At 44.0% G+C, this 21,324-nt stretch overlaps 1 protein-coding gene across 2 annotated transcripts in view; it reads left to right on the top strand.

Moving 5' to 3' along the window:
* Window positions 1–20,981, top strand: part of VEPH1 (ventricular zone expressed PH domain containing 1) — a 130,900-nt gene extending 109,919 nt beyond the window's left edge. For both annotated transcript variants that reach the window (XM_030216379.1, XM_030216378.1), the window contains exons 12-13: window positions 12,357–12,493; window positions 20,608–20,981. In XM_030216379.1, coding sequence (XP_030072239.1) covers window positions 12,357–12,493; window positions 20,608–20,844 — 374 coding nt within the window. In that variant the 3' untranslated portion in view covers window positions 20,845–20,981. The remainder of the gene's footprint in view (window positions 1–12,356; window positions 12,494–20,607) is intronic.
* Window positions 20,982–21,324: the final 343 nt, after the last annotated feature.

Raw genomic sequence — 21,324 nt, 5'->3', positions numbered from 1 at the left:
CAACATTCCATGTAGAATCTCCAATAGTATCTATTTTATATTAGTTACATTTGTACCCTGCGCTTTCCCACTCATGGCAGGCTCAATGCGGCTTACATGGGGCAATGGAGGGTTAAGTGACTTGCCCAGAGTCACAAGGAGCTGCCTGTGCCTGGCCCTTGCAGATCATCAATGTGGCTATTCCACTAGCAACATTCCATGTACTACTACTACTACTACTACTACTATTTAGCATTTCTATAGCGCTACAAGGCATACGCAGCGCTGCACAAACATAGAAGAAAGACAGTATATCAAGTCCCATTTCCCTTTGCCTTTCAAAGTATGCTCACATTACTAATAGATCTTATATTTTGCCTCTGGTGTTTAGTGCAAACAATACCAGAGGCAATTGGTGCAGTTTTAGTTTTGAAGTCATTCATTCTCATGATAAACTGAATTCAGATTTCAGGAGAGAAACATTAGCAGATCTGTGGCTAAAAACAAACAAAAGTAAAATAAGGAATATGCAATGAAACCTTCAAATGAAACTCGACTGCTTCCAATTGGTTAGATTACAGAACCAATAAGATCACAGGCTGGTGTAGAGGGACCATAAGCAATATTCTAGGGATGTGCGGTCATTGAAAAGAACAGAAGAGAGGTTTCATTAGAAAATGAATATGACCCACACACAGAAAAGCAGGATTGTGTTTTGTTTACTGCATGCTATTTACAAACAACGTGCACTAACACATTTTAATGCATTTGACAGTAAAAAAGTGCATGCTTTCAGTGTGATACAATGGTGCCTTTCCCCTTCCTCCTTTCTCCATTTACAGACAGGCATGACTCACGTCAGGTACTCAAACAATGCTATGTGTATGGATGGACAGACAGACTGTCTCTTACAAATGCTATTGCAAGACTGAAATGCATCTAAAGAAAAAATCAAAACATTAATACAAAAGAACAATAAACAGAAGAAGGAAGTAAAAGACCTGCTGCTGGCTAAATCCAGAGGTCTCTATTCTATCCTTATCCTTCTTGACCTCTCTGCTGATTTCGACACTGTTGACCACACCATACTCCTAGATACGCTATCCTTGTTTGGATTCCAGGGCCGCCAAGAGCCAGAGCCGGGCCCGGGACAAGGCCGCCCCCGAGCCCCCCCACCACCACCCGAGGTCATCGTCGTCGTTGCCGCCCTCCCCCCCCTCCACCCACTACCGGGCCGGGCCCTGCACTAACCTTAAACACCTCCTTTCAGCACGTTTGCAGCAAGCAGCAGCAGGGCAGACCTCTCCTTCCTTCCGTGCCCCGCCCTCGCGGACGTTACTTCAGGTGAGGGCGGGACACGGAAGGAAGGAGTGGCCTGCCCTGCTGCTGCTTGCTGCGAACGTGGTGAAAGGAGGCATTTAAGGTTAGTGCTGGGAGTGACAGAGGGAGGGTGGGTCAGACTGCGGTGTCACCGGGCCCCCTCCGGAGGCCCAGGCCCGGGGATTTTTGTCCCCCCTGCCCCCCCCTCTCGGCGGCCCTGCCCTGTTCTTTCCTGGTTCTCCTCCTCCTACCTCTCACTTCACACTTTCAGTGTTCACTCTGGTGGTTCCTCTTTAACTTCCATCCCGCTTTCAGTTGGTGTGCCTCAGGGTTCTGTCCTGGGACCCCTCCTCTTTTCCATCTATACCTCTTCCCTTGGTACCCTGATTTCATCCCATGGCTTTCAATACCATCTTTACACAGATGACTCTCAGATCTACATCTCCACCCCTGAAATCTCAACCTTAATCCAGGACAAAATTTCATCCTGCTTGTCTGACATTGCTGCTTGGATGTCTCTACGCCATCTGAAGCTAAACATGACTAAAACTGAACTTCTCATTTTTCCCCCTAAACCCACCTCCCCTCTTCCCCCATTCTCTATCTCTGATAATGACTCTCACATCCTCCCTGTCTCCTCGGCTCGTAATCTTGGTGTCATCTTTGATTCCTCTCTCTCCTTCTCTGCACATATTCAACATATCGCCAAAACCTGTCGTTTCTTTATCTACAACATTAGCAAAATTCGCCCCTTCTTTTCTGAATATGCTACCAGAACCCTTATCCACACCCTTGTCACCTCTCGCTTGGATTATTGCAATTTTCTTCTCACTGGTCTTCCGCTCAGCCATCTCTCTCCTCTCCAGTCTGTCCAAAATTCTGCAGCATGGCTTATTTTCCGCCAAAATCGTTATACCCACACTAGCCCACTCCTCAAGTCACTTCACTGGCTCCCTGTCCGCTTCCGTATACAGTTCAAACTTCTCTTACTGACCTTTAAATGCATCCATTCTGCAGCCCACCATTACTTCTCCACTCTCATCTCTCCCTACATTCCTCCCCGTGACCTCCACTCACTGGACAAATCTCTCTTGTCGTCCCCCTTCTCCTCCACTGCTAACTCCAGGCTTCGTTCCTTTTCCCTCGCGGTACCTTATGCCTGGAATAGACTTCCTGAGCCTGTACGTCTAGCTCCATCTCTACCTGTTTTCAAATCTATGCTGAAAACCCACCTTTTCACCGCTGCTTTTGGCTCCAAGCCACTACTCATTTGCCTCCCCCCTTGTTCCTTCTCGCCCAGTACTTCCCTCGCCCTTAATTGTCTTGTCTGTCTGTGTTATTTTAGATTGTAAGCTCTATTGAGCAGGGTCTGTCTCTCTGTGTCAGGTGTTCAGCGCTGTGTGCGTCTGGTAGCGCTATACAAATGCTAATAATAATAATAATTTGGGATGCACCCCTTCCTTCTCCCCCCCCCCCCCCACCCCGGCCTGCCATAATCTGTCACCATCTTTATGGCGGTCATAGTGTGGCAGAGATGTGTTCCCTGCTGGTCTTTAAGGACAGCAGTCTAGATTTGGGAATAGCCCAGTAGCCGCTCACTGCATTCCAGTGCAATTCTCAAGCTCTCTTTCCACCCTGCCTGTGATGGGAAAACCGCAATGTCTAAACAAGCCGCTATCACATTTACGGCTAACAGTTTCCCACACCTCTAATTCTGGTTTGTTCTTAGAAGATGCCAACATCTTCTATTAGGGTAATATGTGTATTCCCTGTGGTTTCAGTCTGCTGGTAATGAAATGCACACCACTATTGTGAAACCATTTCAAACCAGCAATTGTTCCTTACAAAAGAGTTATCTTACTCTTGGGTTCTGTGGCTTGTTGATACATTTTTGTAATTTGTGTTTACTTTATAAAGTGCTTCTGAACTTTCTCAGTTCTCAATAAATACAATGAAAGCGCATTAGGAGAAATGGGAATAGATTATACCGTAAACATGGCACATAATTTGTTGATCAAAAAACTGGAAAACTAATTCCAAATTTCCTTTGATATAAGAAGAGAACTAGCTTCTGAAAATGAGAGGATTGTTTTTGAATTTTTCTTTTTTTAATAACAGTTCCATTCTCACACTTACCCTACTGGATACTGCTTGTTACAATAATACTTAAGAACATAATAGTAGCCATACTGGGTCTGACAAATGGTCCATCTAGCTCAGTAGCCTGTCTCCAACAGTGGCCAAGCCAGGTCACAAGTACCTGGCAGAGTCCCAAAGAGTAGCAACATTCCAGGGCAAGTGGTGGCTTCCCCCATGTCTATCTCAATAACGTTCTCCACATGTCTTGTGGGTGGAATTTCAACAGGACTTCTTTAGGGGGGATGGGATCAAAACAGTTTACATATTATATACAGGTACTCATTTTTGTACCTGGGGCAATGGAGGGTTAAGTGACTTGTCCAGAGTCATAAGGAGCTAGAGTGGGAATTGAACCCAGTTCCCCAGGCTACTGCCCTAACCATTAGGCTACTCCTCCACTCTAACATTTTAAACTCTTTTAAAAAGAACTCTACTAATAAGACAAATTTGCAGCCCCTTAGTTAGCAGGATTTGAACCTGCACAGGGAGACCCCAATGGAGTTCTAGTCTATTGCCTTAACTACGTACGTCTAGTAGCGTTACAGAAATGAGAAGTAGTAGTAGTACTTGGCTATGGCTATGACTACCACCTTACCAATTTACATCAGTAGAAAGAATTTCACATGTTTAAAGCAGCTGTCTGAAAATGTCTTCACCCTCAACTTGACTGAAAGGAAAGGGGAAGGGATTTGATATACCACCTTTCTGTGGTTGATCTACCTAGTGCAACATAGGGTAAAGTGACTTGCCCAGAGTCACAAGGAGCTGCAGTGGGGATCAAACCTGGCTCCCCATGTTCTAAGGTTGTTGCACTAACCATTAGTCTACATCTGAAAGTGCTATTTATTTATTTATTTATTTATTTATTTATTTATTTATTTGCATTTGTATCCCACATTTTCCCACCTATTTGCGGGCTCAGTGTGGCTTACAATACTTTGAGAATGATGGAAGTACAATTGGTTACAGTACGATTATGGATTACATTATGATGAGTTATAGAAGACAGAGTAAATACAGGATATCATTTGGGAATAGAACATCAGAAGATAACAGTGGTGAGTTGAGAGGGGGACAAACAATATCGAGGGAACATAAAGGTCTAACATTTTTATTTGTGGTTAGGGTTTTAAGAGTGGTGAGGATACGGGAGAAGAGACTTCAGGATAGAGTGTTTTGGTGCGTATCTATTAGTTTGTATGGACTTCATGTGTTTTGATCCTTGCCGTAGATTTTCTGGGCAAAAAAGGTCTTTAGAAGTCTGATTCAGCCAATAAAGGGTTCAAAAATTCCAAACAAAATATTGTGGATGTCCTTTTAGTCCACTTGTATAATATAAATAAGGGTCAACCAAGAAAATTGTAGCTGAATCTTTTTTTATTGGAATAACTTAAGACATATGTAACTAGTTTTCAACCGTTATCGTGCCTTCGGCAGGTTGCTGTGGCCTGGAGAAAGGACCAGATGAAAGGAGGATGCATCACAAAAAAATCTAGTCAAAACAGGGACTGCGAAAAAAAAGATTGCGTTGGAGGCAAAAACTCCACTCATTATCTTATAGCTCTATCATATCTCCTCTCAGCCGCCTTTTCTCCAAGCTGAAGAGCCCCAGCCTCTTCAGCCTATCCTGATAGGGAAGCCGTCCCATCCCCTGTATCATCTTTGTCGCCCTTCTCTGCACCTTTTCCAATTGGTTAAGCAAGAGAAAAGGAACTGATCTAAGTTACAGTATGTGTAGTATCTAGTCCAGGTGCAGAATGGATGTATAGTCAGTCACCCTACATATTAAAGACTTTCACTTGCTTCCTGAAGTAAAGGTAGTCTCGAGTTATATGTAGCCCCTTTTACTCCCTCACAGTCTTGCAACTGACTCTCTTAGAGGCTTTCTGATTCTAATGTACCTGAAAAAGTTTTTATGGTGAGTTTTGGCTCTTCAGCAAACTTTTTTTCATATTATCTTATAGCCTTCCGTATCAATGCTTTGCATCTAACTTGCCAGTTCTTTTGCTGCTTCCTGTTTTCTTCATTTAGATCCTTTTTTGATTTTTTAAAAGGATTTTCTTTTGCCTTTAAAATCCTCTTTCACCTCACCTTTTAAGCATGCTGGCTGTCATTTGCCTTCCTTCTACCTTTTCTAATATGTGGGACACATCTGATCTGGGCTTCCAAGATTTTTTTTTATATATTTAAATCCTTTTTACTGAATTTCAAAAACAGTTATTGATAATGATAATGACACAGTGAAGCAAGGTTGCATTTGAGTTGCATTTCTTAGAAAAGACCCTCAACCAATGTGAGTCACTTATTTATCCTCTCATTTCTGAACAATTAAAACCTTCTTTTAAAAAATAATTTTGAAAAAAAAACAGTAAATCTATTCTTGTTTTATTAGTGGTGGCGACAAAGCAATAATAGGCATAAATGGCCTGTTATTCAAAAGCACTTACTTTGACGGAAGTATCTACTATCCGGATATGCCTCTTACCAATGCCATCTGTTGATTTTCAGTGGCAGTATCTGGATAAATGCTGCTGAAAATTATTGCAGACCACCCTGGTGCTATCCAGATAGTGCTGGCATGATGCATGGAGAAATGGTGGAGTAGTTACCGCCCGATTTTCACTATGCGCCATTTATTTTCTGGCTATTAGATTGTAAGCTCTTTGAGCAGGGACTGTCTTTCTTCTATGTTTGTGCAGCGCTGCGTACGCCTTGTAGCACTATAGAAATGCTAAATAGTAGTAGTAGTATTTAAATATTCTTTTTATCCCACATTATCTTCAAATCTAGGCAGCTAATAAATAACATACACAAAAAGATAAAACAATATACAGAATGACATGCAAACAAAAAACTCATAACAATGCTACGAATTGATAGTTCCATCCTGGATTATAAAAATTCTCTGATCAATATTGAAAATGATTTAACCAGCCAGAAATGGCCCCTGACCGGTTAAATCGCTTGGTCGGGGCTAGCTGCTAATTTTTAACAGCACTTAACCAGTTGGTGCCACTGAAAATTACTGGTTGGAGTAGATTCTGAGCTTCCTGAGCTTCTACATCTAGCCCCGTCTTTGGCCATTTTCAAATCCAGGCTAAAAGCCCACCTCTTTGACACTGCTTTTGACTCCTAACCACTACTCACTTGCCCTGTACCCTTTTATCCCCACCTTTTTAATTCCCTTACCTCTTAGTTGTTCTGTCTGTTTGTCTGTCCTATTTAGATTGTGAGCTCTTTGAGCAGGGGCTGTCTTTTCATGTATGGTGTACAGCGCTGCGTATGCCTTGTAGCGCTATAGAAGTGATAAGTAGTAGTAGTAGATTCTATATATGGTACCTGAAAAATCTACGCAGTAAAAAAATACGCCTAGGTGTGTTCTCTAAAGTACACCTAAATTTTATAGAATCGGCTTAAATTTATGCGTGGAATATATAATATCACCGAGTACCTCTCCACATGACCAAATTTGGTCTGTGATTTTGGCCATGTTTTACTTGGTGTAAATCCTGATGCCTAAATTAGGCACAGAGCAGGTGTATTCGAGAACAACGTGCATAGATTTTCGAAATGCCCATGCCCCGCCCATGGCCACACCCCTTTTAACTATTTGACTTAGAATTTAGGCGCACCACATTACAGACAACACAGCAAGTTATGCGTGTAAATCTCAATGCCAATTAGTGCTAATAACGACTTAACACCCAACCTACGTTGTCTATTAAAATGTTCTACTACTTATTGTGTTGACATTGTAAGTACTATTGCTTATGTTTGATTTATTCTTACTGTGCACCACCTTGAGTGAATTCTTTCAAAAAGGCGGTAAATAAATCCTAATAAATAAATAAATAAACAGCACTGATTAGCTAGTTAAACAATTAAGCTACATGCACTGTTATAGAATACGCTTCGATTTTTGCGCAGAAATCAAGGCGCAATATATAGAATTTGGGGGTTAACACCTGTGTGAAATTGCCTGAGCAATTTTGAGTGCAGTTATAGAATATGGGGAAGGCTCTTCAGTTCAATCACAGATCTTGCAAACTTCACTGCCTTACATAAAGCAGAATGGAGATGTACCCTCTACATGTTTGTGCCTTAAACTCCACATCTGCTAGTACTTTATAACTCTTTAGGCTTGATTTGTGAGAGGCCGTGGAGGGGTTTCACCCTCTCTGTTTCTTCAATATCAGGCCATATGTATTTTCAAGCACTCTGCCTCTTTTTCTTTCTCTTCCTTCATTCTTTCAGCAAACTGCATTTCTCATTACTTTTTACTGCACTTTTAATTCCACTGTATTTCACACACAAACAGAAAATAAACTGTTACGTCCAGTGCAGTTTTTCTAGCGAAAAAGGTGCCGGTACTCAAATGCCAGGCCACCCTTCAGGGGTGGGGTGATCACTGAGGGACCCACCCCACAATAGCCAGTCACAGTCACAGAATCTATGACAAGGCAGAATTGGTGTGTAGAGCCTGAGCTGTTTCATTAAAACTTGGGGGCCATGGGTCAATTTTAGCAGACAATGGAAAAGGTGTCGGTACTCAGTACCCCCAAGTACCCCCTCAAAAAAAGCCCTGGTTATATCTCATGCCATATTTGATTTTTGCATTATGCTAGTAGTGTAATGGACCCTTTAAATTGTCATATGAACTTTACTCCACGGCGTAAGCAGAGGTCCATTTTTGGGGGGGAGGGGTGGGCGGTGGACTGGGGGTGCTACACATCTATCATCTCTTCTCCCCTTCCTCCACCCCCCAGTAGAGTTAAATCCTACCTTTGCTGGTGGGGATGTCCAAGCCAAAATCTGCTTTTGATTATGCCGGTTTCGCCGGCCTCAAGAGATGGCCGTCCGTCTCCCGATTTGTGTCGTAAGATGGCTGGCTTTTTCTTTCGAAAATAAGCTGGATAGGCTCAGGAGTAATCTAAGGAAATACTTTTTCAGAGAAAGGGTGGTGGATGCATGGAATCGCCTCCCGGTGGAGGTGATGGAGATGAGGAATGTGTCTGAATTTAAGAAAGCATGGGACAGGCATGTGCGGGGCTCTCTTAGGGAAAGGAGGAGATAGTGATTGCTGTGAATGGGCAGACTGATTGTGATTGCTGATAGTGATTGCTGTGAATGGGCCATTTGGCTCTTATCTGCCGTCATCTTTCTACGTTTCTATGTAAGTATCGGCATCTATACATGGAAGTGGCAACGCTGCCCAATTTCACAAAACTGCAATCAAATCAAATCTAGGCATAGGCGGTTGGTGGCCCAACTGTTTGGGGAGGCTATACTTTTATGAGGTCATTTACACATGTATGCAACTCACTATACGCAGGCTGCAAAGAACAAATGCTGAGGAAACTTCAAACAGCCCAGAATACAGCAGCCAGACTCATCTTCGGAAAACCAAAATACGAAAGTGCAAAACCCTTACGTGAGAAACTACACTGGCTCCCACTCAAGGAACGTATGACTTTTAAAGTATGCACCTTAGTCCACAAAATCATTCACGGTGAAGCCCCTGCATACATGTCTGATTTAATAGACCTACCACCCAGAAACGCTAAAAGATCATCCCGAACTTTCCTCAATCTCCACTTCCCTAAGTGCAAAGGCATAAAATACAAAGTACTGCACGCATCAACCTTCTCTTATATGAGCACGCAATTCTGGAATACACTACCACGCAACCTGAAAACGATCTACGAACTAACCGACTTCCGCAAACTATTGAAGACTCACCTATTTGAGAAAATGTATTGCAAGGATCAAAACACATGATGTCTATACACACTAATAGAAATGCATCAATACACTCTCTTCTGAGTTCTCTTCCCCCGTATCTTCACCACACTTAAAACTCTACCCACAGATAAAATTGTTATACCCTAATGTTCTCTTACTATTGTTTTATCGCCCTATCAATTCCCCATTGTTATACTCCATTGTTCTATTCCCAAATGATATTTTGACTTGACTTTGTCTTCCCCATAACTCTTCACTATGTAACCCATAATCGTACTACAACAAATTGTATTTCCATCATTCACAATGTATTGTAAGCCACACTGAGCCCGCAAATAGGTGGGAAAATGTGGGATACAAATGTAATAAATAAATAAATAAAAATAAATAAATAAAATGTATGTGTCTACATGCATGTGGGAATGAGTTTATAAAATAACATCCCAAATGTGTAGGTAGATAGTGAAAATTCAGTTTTTACATTGCAGCGCAGACTTTGCACGCCAGCTTCTGTCAACGCACTGTGCCTTTGAATTCCAGGTTCTAGAGGTGTTAACAGTTCAGTCTTCTGTGAATACATTGTTACTGGTGCTGGATCATAGTGTTGACTTTAACAGGTAAAAAGGTTGTGTTGCTGGTTGTTCTGGAAAACCATTAGCAAACATTGAAGTGGCCAAGGAAAGTTTAAGAAATCAATTGGTAAACAAGTCCTTTTGTAGGCGCCTTTCAGCAGTTAACTTTAACATACCGGAAGGTATCTACTCAGAGATTAGCCAAAACAAAAGGAGACTCTACCCTAAGAAATATATCCTGCCAAGTGTAGTTAGTCCATAATTGTGCTCCTTAGTGATAAAGATGAATGAACTGTTGCAAAATGTACAGGATGAGGCAATAAAAATGTAACCCCTTAGAGTGTTTTACTGTTTTCTCAGCAACCATTTGGAATTTCAATGTGAAATTTTACAGTTTTACTTGTTGCTACTATCTACACTTATGTGCTGAGTGGAATGAGATTATCTTTAAACACAGCGAAGTTACAGACTTTTTAGCATGACCACCCAATGATTTTCACGCATTTAAAAATGTTTGCACTGTAAAAGTACATATGCATCGCCAGGCTGGGACAGACCCAAGGGTCCATTGAGCCCAGCACCCTGTCACCGACAGCGACCAAAAAAACAAGCAATTTGTCCCGCCCGTCCTAGAAATACTGTATTATTCCCTCGTCCATTCAATAACATTCTATGGCTTTTTCCTCCAGGAAGCCATCCAACCCTTTTTTTTTAAATTCTTTATTTATAAATTTCAATTTTACATTCATGCAATAATCATAAATATATGGAAATAAAGGAATGTTACAAATACATCAATAGACAAAGGAAAAAAATATTCAGTATTTAGTCCACAATATGATCCAAGTACAAAGAAATTAAACAATAAAATAAGAAATAAAAGAAAAGGCAAATATATGCTAGAAGCAGAGGCATACATTTTGAACGCAGCCGGTACATAGTGTTATTATTCAGGCATTAAGAGCTCACTCTTTACTGGAAATAAATTCAAGTAACTTTCCTGGTCGTCCAACCCTTTTTTGAAGTCCGCTAAGTTAACCGCCTTAACCACCTTTTCCGGCAGCGAATTCCAGAGTTCAACAACGCGTTGAGTGAAGAAAAATTTCCTCCGATTCGTTTTAAATTTACCACACTACAGCTTCATCGCATACCCCCTTATCCTAGTATTTTTGGAAAGCGTAAACAGACGCTCCAAATCGACCCGTTCCATTCCACTGATTATCTTATAGACCTCTATCATATCTCCCCTCAGCCGCCTTTTCTCCAAGCTGAAGAGCCCCAGCCTCTTCAGCCTATCCTGATAGGGAAGCCGTCCCATCCCTTGTATCATCTTTGTCGCCCTTCTCTGCACCTTTTCCAATTCCACTATGTCTTTTTTGAGGTGCAGCGACCAGAAATGAACACAATACTCAAGGTGCGGTCACACCATGGAGCAATACAAGGGCAGAATAATATCCTTAGTTTTGTTTTCCATCCCTTTCCTAATGATACCCAACATTCTATTTGCTTTCCTAGCCGCAGCAGCACATTGAGCAGAAGTTTTCGACATATCATCAATGACGACACCTAGATCCCTTTCTCGGTCCATGACTCCCAACGCTGAATCTTGCATAACTACCATTATTTGAGAAAAACGTGGGGTACCAGCTTACTGTTAATGGTGCAGACTTTTGTCTGGGAAGCGACATTGGAGGCCTATCACAAATTCCACCCAGAGCCACAAACCATTGCCGAACTCAAGGAAGCGCTGCAGATGATCTGGGACAGCCTGCCACAGGGACCGATCGACAAGGCTGTTAAAAACTTTCCATAGCGACTGAAGGCCTATGTTAAAGCTGGAGGTGGACTCTTTGAGCATTCACAGCGACTGTGAAATTCTGACACACTGTTAATTGTATCGTTTGAATGACATTATTTTATTGTGTTTTAGCTTGAACATTTTTAACATGCAAAATTCACTAGGTAGTAACATGAATTTAGCTTAAAATAATTAAATGTTGTTTATTAGTAACTAGGAAAAAATGCCCGTTTCTGAGCACAATGAAACGGGCGCTATCAAGGTTCTTTAATGGTAGGGGCCCCCGCCCTCCGTCCCTCCGAGCTGCTTGCCTGCCTCTGTGTGACCGTCGGACGTTGTTCATGGTTCGCTCTGTGTGTGTGGGGGGGGGGGATTTATTTTTTTTTGCTGCGCCTCCGTGCCTGTGCCGTTTCTGTTTCGGCCCTCGAGTGTCATTGCTCCGCCCTCGACATCATGACGTTTTGACGCGAGGGCGGTGCAGACACTCCTGGGCACACCGGATATCTCGGGCGCCTCAACTTCCGTGGAGGCTTCATTAGAACGTTGGGGTTGCCTTTTATATAGAGAGATGTGTAAGTATGATGACTAAATAAGCATGTCAAATTTCTCATTGAAATTCAAAGCCGTTGCTGAGAAAACAGCAAAAAATTCTAAGGGGTTACTTTTTTTTTGCCTCACCTTGAATGTACAAAGCAATTTTGCAAAACTGTGTTCTAATATTTCTAGGTCTGTACGTTTTAGAGCATATTTTTTTTCCCAGGGATGAATCTAGACATAACTGAACAACTGTTATTTTTCGTGCTCAGTTGTAAACCAGGAAGGTCAACCCCTCATTGAAGGCAAACTCAAAGAAAAGCAGGTCAGATGGAAGTTTATCAAGCGCTGGAAAACACGATATTTTACCCTGGCGGGAAATCAGCTTCTCTTTCGAAAAGGAAAATCTGTGAGTGTTCTGAGATGTTTGCTCTTTTTATTCACGGTCTTTCTTCTGAAGGCCTTTGTTAATTCCCTCTGGGGGTAAGTTTAAAAGCAAATTGAGCATGTAGAACAATATTTTATGTGCTGAAGCAGGCATTGAGAAAAATACCACAGCATATACACACATAAATGCAGGAGTTCAGAAAACATAGGTATAGGGTTCCTGGGATCCACATCAGCATTTATTTATTTATATATTTATTTTTTACACAAGTTTTTATATACTGCCTATATGTTTGTTTTTTTTAGTTACATTTGTACCCTGCGCTTTCCCACTCATGGCAGGCTCAATGCGGCTTACATGGGGCAATGGAGGGTTAAGTGACTTGCCCAGAGTCACAAGGAGCTGCCTGTGCCTGCAGTGGGAATTGAACCCAGTTCCCCAGGACCAAAGTCCACCACTCTAACCACTAGGCCACTCAATGTGGCCGCGCAGGCTTCTGTTTCTGTGAGTCTGACGTCCTGCAAGGGCAGGCTTCTACATGGAATGTTGCTAGTGGAATAGCAACATTAACATTCCATGTAGAATCTCAAATAGGGAATGGGACTTGATATGCTGCCTTTCTGTGGGGTTTACATAGTATATACAGGCACTTATTTGTACCTGGGGCAATGGAGGGTTAAGTGACTTGCCCAGAGTCACAAGGAGCTGTGCCTGAAGTGGGACTCGAACTCAGTTCCTCAGTTCCCAAGGACCAGAGTCCACCACCCTAACCACTAGGCCACTCCTCCCTAGTGGAGGAGTGTTAATGAAAACAAAGCGGTTCACAAATGAAATCATCATTCAAAACCTTCCCTTTACCTTTCTCCTTAATAAATCCTCTAACATTTCCTGGTTACAAATGACTTCCCTAATTCCTGACCTTTCTCGACCCAACCCTTTATTTCTCTATCAAATAAAAAACTAAGAGGAGCATAATAGAAAGGGGCGCACAAGTTTTCCTGAGGACGTCCTCACAGGGCGTCCCGGCAAAGGAGCGGGGAAACCCATATTATCAAAACAATTTAATTTCGATAATACGGTCAGGGACGCCCAAATCGCAAAATTTAGGTCGACCTTAGAGATGGTCGTCCCCAATTTATGGTGATAATGGAAACCGAAGACGCCCATCTCAGAAACGACCAAATCCAAGCCATTTGGTTGTGGGAGGAGCCAGCATTCGTAGTGCACTGGTCCCCCTCACATGCTAGGACATCAACCGGGCACCCTAGGGAGCACAACAGTGGACTTCATAAATTGCTCCCAGGTGCATAGCTCCCTTACCTTGGGTGCTGAGCCCCCCAACCCCCCCCCCAAACCCACTACCCACAACTGTACAACACTACCATAGCCCTAAGGGGTAAAGGGGGGCACCTACATGTGGGTACAGTGGGTTTCTGGTGGGTTTTGAAGGGCTCACATTTACCACCACAAGTGTAACAGGTAGGGGGGGATGGGCCTGGGTCTGCCTAAAACTGCTCCAGGGACCTGCACCCACTAAAACTGCTCCAGGGACCTGCATACTGCTGTCATGGAGCTGGGTATGACATTTGAGGCTGTCAAAAAATATTTTAAAAGGTTTTTTTTTAGGATTGGAGGGGGTTAGTGACCACTGGGGGAGTAAGGGGAGGTGATCCCCGATTCCCTCCGGTGGGCATCTGGTCAGTTTGGGCACCTTTTTGAGGCTTGGTCATAAGAAAAAATTGACCAAATAAAGTCGCCCAAGTGCTCGTCAGGGACACCCTTCTTTTTCCATTATCAGTCAAGGACGCCCATGTGTTAGGCATGCCCCAGTCCCGCCTTCGCTATTTTTCCGACACCCCCCCCCCCCCCCCCGTGAACTTTGGTCATCCCCATGACGGAAAGCAGTTGAGGACACTCAAAATTGGCTTTTGATTATGCCGATTTGGGCGACCCTGGGAAAAGGACGTCCATCTCCTGATTTGTGTCGAAAGATGGGCGCCCTTCTCTTTCAAAAATAAGCCTGTAAGGGGCCCTTTACAGAGAGGCAGTAAGACCAACGTGGGCTTACCGCTTGCTCTTCCGGGACTATTGCTGGCCCAACATGGCCGCCGGTGGTCGTCCCGCCCTGAGCGCTTTCTTTTTCCCTCAGAAATGGCTTGCATGTCGATAACCCAGTGGTAATCTGGCATCGCCACCCACTTCTTGGTTACTGCTGGGTTAGTGCGGGAGCCCTTATCGCCACCTCAATGGGTGACGGTAAGAACTTTCTGCTGTATGGCCATGTGTGCCGGGGGCTTTTTACCCACTGTGGTAAAAAGGGCCCTGGCACCTGAGAAAAATGGCCCCTGCTGCTAGCAAAGGGCACTTTTCCTGTAGCTTGGTAAAAGAACCCCTAAATGACATAGCTGGTGACCGGGCTAGCCACTAAGAGGTAATATTCAGCTGAGATAGCCAGCAATCTCATGCTGAATATTAGCGCATTAGCTGGCTTAATGCTATTTAATTGGCCGGGAGCCGTTCCTGACCAGTTAAATAGTTTTAATAGTTTTAAATAAACTATAAATTTTTAAATATTGGCCGGCTTGCATTTAGACTTATGTCAGATCTCATCTATATTCAGCACTCCTCACTTCTTGTACTTTTTATTTATTTTTTAAATTTTGTTTTAAAAAAATAAATATTTTAGGAGCATTAAGTATCATGTTATTGAACGCAACAAAACTCTCTTTGCGGGTTCAGTTATGAGTTGTACAGCTCATCCAATATCCACATGCAGCCAACTGAGAAATTAAATGAACTGCAGCTCTGAGTGACAGCTGTGGTCTGTGTAATACCTTTCTGTACACATACAGCCTCCACAAGAATTTGTAAATCTACTGAGCTGGTAAGAAAGATCCCTGTCTCCTGCAAAGTGTGCTGGAATGTCTCCTGTACACTGGGGAGCCAGGATGGAGGATTATTGCCTTGGGAGCTTAATGTTTCCTGGAATTGCTTTAGCAATGGTTTGAAATGAAAAAGAACATATATGTTGTTTCTTTAGTTCTGGCTGAAACCCGGATTTGGCAGATAACAATGTTGAACAGCATTCTTCTGTAGCTATGTCATGTAGGAATGAAATGAATTTCTCTTCTTTACAAGCTTGGCCAATAAGAATATTTTATTTTCATTTTAATCTAAACACTTTTTAAAAATGTCATAGTGCTAACTTGAATCGAACTGTCAACACAGAAGGATGATTCCCTTAGATGTAATGGTGTTATGGTTTTTATTTGATCACATGCATATTACGTTATATTTATATTTCCGTGTGATAAACCGCCTGGGTTAAACTTTACCGTTGACCGAAAGTGGTTTATAAATGTGATATAACATAGCTTAATATTGACTGAAGCTTCACTGACCCACTTTACCAACCCAACCAGCTATGAAAATCCACTTCCACTATCACCCTTCCTAATCACTCCCTCTTTCCTCCCTTACTCAATCTCTGCACACTACTAACTGTATCTGATATTTTGGAATGACAATGTCATAACAAAATTATGTAAGCCACATTGATCCTGCAAATAGGTGGGATAATGTGGGATACAAATGCAATAAATAATAATAATACTGTATGTAACTCCTACAGGTATCTGTAGGAGACCATCCATTTTTTAGTCTTTGGCTTTTTATTGGCTAGGTCGTCCCTTTTCCCTGTACAAGCATCTCTAGATACAAAAGGATCTAATAAGACATATTAGCGCTCATGATAGCCAATCAATCACTTGCAAGGGAATCACAAATAGTAAAGAGGCATTAATAACAAGCACCTGGGTTTTCATTTGCAAAAAAGGACTTCCTAGACAGCTGTTTGGCATGAAGCACATCTAGAAATACCTGAATTTTCTCCCTACAAAGCAATGCCTCTTTCCTTTTAAAATACGCTTTGAGAAGAAGCAACATATTAGACTCCAGAAGAAAAAAGACAAGGAGGGTTCACCATTCAACATGGTCATCCTGAGGCTGCGGGTATGGGAGAAAGCAGTGCCGTAGCGAGGGCAGCTGACACCCGGGGCGGGTCGCCGCTGCGCACACCCCCCCCCCCCCCGGGTGCAGCACGGCACACCCTCCCCCCTCTGGAGCGCACCCTCCCCCATCTAGAGCGCACCCCCCCCCGGAGCGCGTAATTACATGGGAAAGCGGCAATCGACGGGTGGGAGGGTCGAACCGCCCCGAGTGCATGTCGCTGAGAGCTGCGTCGGCTCCGCTGGTTCCCTGCTCTCTCTGCCCCGGAACAGGAAGTAACTTGTTCCGGGGCAGAGGGAGCATGGAACCAGCGGAGCCGATACCCCCCCCACCCCAGCGGCGTGCACCCAGGGTGGACCGCCCCACCGCCCCCCCTTCCTGCGCCACTGGGAGAAAGTAGGATGTTTGACCACGGAAAACCAAAGACTGGAGGGATAGATTCTTAAAACAGTTGTTTATTGATGAAAAAAGACATGACGCAAACGTTGTGTTTCGGCCGTTAGGCCTGCATCAGGAGTCTCAGTCAACGGAGAACAGTTGATGCAGACGTTTAAAAGCACGTGGTGTAATGATCAATGATGTTGGTCTTTAAAAAGACCTTTCCTGGAAGAATGTGCTCATAGACCATTGAATTGTCAGCTGTTTTAAGAATCTCTCTCTCCAGTCTTTGGTTTGCCATGGTCAAACATCCCACTTTCTCCCATACCTGTATTCTCTCGTGGGGCGTTCAAGTTCTCCGCTTGTGGCGGATTATCTGGACATACATCCTGAGGCTGCAAAATGGGCCCCACTGATTTTTGGAAATAATGTACAAGGCAAAAACACAAGCACTTAGCGGCAGCTTGTACGAAAGCATTTATCACTGCCGCATGACTGAAACCATGCAATTTAGTGCACAATGGCCAATAACTGGGGGGGGGGGGGGGCTTTTACTAAGGCACATCGATCCCTACGTGCGTACAAAGCACATCAAATCAGAACTGTTACCACCCTAATTTTAATTTTGACGCACGTCCAAAATGCGCGGCAGAAAATAATTTCTCTTTTCTACCGCATGGCGCTAACTGGGCGGTAATCAGCAATGTGCATGCACTGACGATTACTGCCCGGTTAACGCATGAGACCTTACCGCTAAGTCAATGGGTAGCGGTAAGGTCTCAGGCCTAAAATGGACCCGTGCCAATTTTTGCCACCCGTCCATTTTCAGACCCCCAAAAAGGCCTATTTTGCAGGCACGCTGAAAAAATGGACCTGTGCGCGTCTAATATACACGACTACACTAGCACAGGCCATTTTTTGGTGCGCCTTAGTAAAAGGTCCCCTGGATTTGTCCACATCATGCTGTAAAATCCAAGGGGTGGATATTCAAAGCAATTTAACCAGCCAGAAACAGCTCCTGCCCAGTTAAATTGCTTGTAACATAGTAACATACATAGTAGATGATGGCAGAAAAAGACCTGCATGGTCCATCCAGTCTGCCCTAGACAAACTCATATGTGTATACCTTACCTTGAATTTGTACCTGTCCTTTTCAGGGCACAGACCATATAAGTCTGCCCAGCAGTATATTCCGCCTCCCAACCACCAGTCCCGCCTCCCATCACTGGCTCTGGTACAGACCGTATAAGTCTGCCCTCCCCTATCCTCGCCTCCCATCCACCAACCCCTCTTCCCCCCACCTGCTCCGCCACCCAATTTCAGCTAAGCTTCTGAGGATCCATTCCTTCTGCACAGGATTCCTCTATGCATATCCCACGCATGTTTGAACTCCGTTGTGCAGGACTATGTGATGACGGTCAGTGACATTTAACTGGTTAGTGTCACTGAATATCACTACAGACCGCTAAACTGAATGCTAGCTATTTTCTGGGCACTCCGGAGGCAGAGTCAGCACTTAAGTGGTTGTGCTGATTTTTCAGCACTTAACAACCTAAGGCCACCTTTTACCAAGCTGCAGCAAAAAGGGGCTGGTGCTGGCATCAGTACGTGTTTTACATGTGTGCCGAGGCTCCCTTTGACAGCAGCTGGTAAAAGGAAAGTCTCACTTTCCAAAAGGAAATGGCCAGGGCCGCCGAGAGACTGGGCCAGACCCGGGACAAGGTTGCCCCCGGGCCCCCCCCCGAGGTCACCGCCCCCCCCCCCCCCCACCACCACCACCACCACCACCTGCCACCGGGCCGGGCCCTCTCTCCACCCCCGGGCCCTCTGCACTGACCTTAAGTGCCTCACCTTCGAAAGCGCAGCAAACAGTGACAGACCACTCCTTCCTTCCTTCCTTCCGTGTCCCGCCCTCGTGGAAGTTACGTCAGGCGAGGGCGGGACACGGAAGGAAGGAGTGGTTTGCCGCTGCTTGCTGCGCTTTCAAAGGCGAGGCGCTTAAGTTTAATGCCAGGGAGCGACGGAGGATGGGCGGGCCAGACTGTGGCGGCAGCGCCGGCCCCCCCCCCCTCGGGGGCCCGGGCCCGGGGAATTTTGTTCCCCCTGTCCCCCCCCCCCTCTCGGCGGCCCTGGAAATGGCCAGGCAGCAAGTAAAGTACTTCCCAGGCGGCCATTTCGGGGGGGGGGGAACCCTTACTGTCACCCATTAAGGGCTCCTGTGTTAACCCGGCGGTAACCGGTAAGCCCACAGCAGGTTTACAGCGTGCCAATCTGAAGCTACCATTGGCCCAACACAGGTGCCGGCAGTAGTTCCACCCCCAGTATGCGGGAATTGCGGCGCTAGCGGAAATATTCCAAAAATATTTCCACAGGGGGTTACCCAGCGGTAATCGGGTAGCACCGTGCATTACCCATTACCACCAGGTTAGCACAAGAGTCCTTACCACCAACTCAGTTGGTGCTGGTAAGTGCTCTTACTGTGTGGCCATGTGTGTGTGCATTGGGGGGGGCAGGGCAATCTTACCTCATGGCCATGTCTTTTTTTCAGCCTTTTTACCTGCTGCAGTAAAAAGGGCCTCAGCACGCAGCAAAAACGACCCCTGCCGCTAGTGCAGGGCACTTTTTACCACAGCTTAGTAAAAGGGCCCCTTTATGCGTTTAGGCCTTTTTTGTAGACTATTGTAACGGAATCTACGCGGGATGCAAAGAACAAATCATAAAGAAACTTCAAAGCGTCCAAAACACAGCAGCATGGCTTATATACGGAAAAACGCGTTTTGACAGCGCCAAACCACTCCGAGAAAAACTGCACTGGCATCCAATTAAGGAACGTATTGCATTCAAAATCTGCACGACAGTTCACAAAATCATCTACGGTGAGGCATCGGGATACATGACAGACCTCATCGACCTACCACTCGGAAACACCATAAAATCAGCACGATCATACCTAAACCTCCACTACCCAAACAGCAAAGGACTCAAATATAAATCCACCTATGCATCCAGCTTTTCCTACCTGAGCGCACAATTGTGGAACGCACTACCAAAAGCAGTAAAAAGCCACACTCGACCACATGAATTTCCGGAAAGCACTAAAAACAGAACTGTTCAGAAGGGCATACCCCACCGACCCAACATAAAAAGCCTGGACATCTGCGACCCAACGTAACCAAAGATCGTAACGGACATATCCTAACTCTTCCTTTCCCTCACTAAGTTCTCCCCAATTGTCTTCTACCATACATGTGTCTCACTCTACCATAATATCACTTTGACATTACTCGCAACTTGTATTTGTTCACACCGGAATCGGTTAACGCCGATTACGGTACTGTGTAAGCCACATTGAGCCTGCAAAGAGGTGGGAAAATGTGGGATACAAATGCAACAAATAAAAAATAAATAATTGCTGAATACTGCACTTAACCACATGGTCCGGCTTGAATATCCGGAAATAACATGAGCCATTAAAAAAAACACTCACTGCCACCAGCTGAAAATCTGCCCCCAAGAACCTAACTTTTAATTCCGTTAAATATACTGAAATAAATAAGCAACTGCTTCCCCCTGGATTTTATGTTTCAATTTGTGCATAGATTATAACGTTTTATTTTACTGTTCTGAGCCACTGGAAACACTTCTAAGTGACCCAGCAAGTAAAAAAAAAAATCTAAATAAATAAATATCTTGGAAAGTATTAGAATGATTAATGAAATAATTTATACTCTTGATTCTGTCTTTTGCAGAAGGACGACCCTGATGATTGCCCCATAGAGCTAAGCAAGGTGCAGAGTGTAAAGGTTGTGACCAAGAAGCGCTGGGATCGAAGCCTTCCTCGGGCATTTGAAATCTTCACGGAGAGCAAGACCTACGTTTTCAAGGCAAAAGATGAGAAGAACACAGAGAAATGGTTACAGTGTATCAATGTGGCCATTGCACAAGCGAAGGAGCAGGAAAACAGAGAGGCTACAACATACCTGTAAACCTTTCGGTCTATTTTGCATTACGCATTTCAAGTTCTGAGCACTAGAAATGGCAATCAAGTTTACCACAGGCAAAAGAAACAAACGAAAACGAAGGGCCTAATTCCAACTTTTTACATAGAGATAGAAATAAATACCAGACCTCGAACCAAATACGAAATCTTTGATATGGACAACAACTCTGAGAAAATGAATTCTTTCCCCCAAGGAACTGTGTACTGGAAATATTGCTTGCTCCTTCTCACAACTTAAACCAGCCTAGGAGACAGAATTAGAAACACTTAAAAATGGCAAAAGAGTCCACAAAATTCACCAAAAGCTATAATTACAATTGAACTAAGAATAAGATTCACTAAAGTGAATTAAGATATATGGCAGGAGGAAAAGACCTCAGAAGTCACAAAGAATTTTTACCCACCCTGTGGGTCAGGGGTTGGGATAATGATCTTTAAGCGATGTATCATTCATAGGTCAAAAGCC

Source organism: Microcaecilia unicolor, chromosome 10 (genome assembly GCF_901765095.1).
Source record: "Microcaecilia unicolor chromosome 10, aMicUni1.1, whole genome shotgun sequence".
NCBI lineage: Eukaryota > Metazoa > Chordata > Amphibia > Gymnophiona > Siphonopidae > Microcaecilia > Microcaecilia unicolor.
The sequence above is the reverse complement of the archived record's forward strand: the minus strand, read 5'-3'. Positions and strand labels throughout refer to the sequence as shown.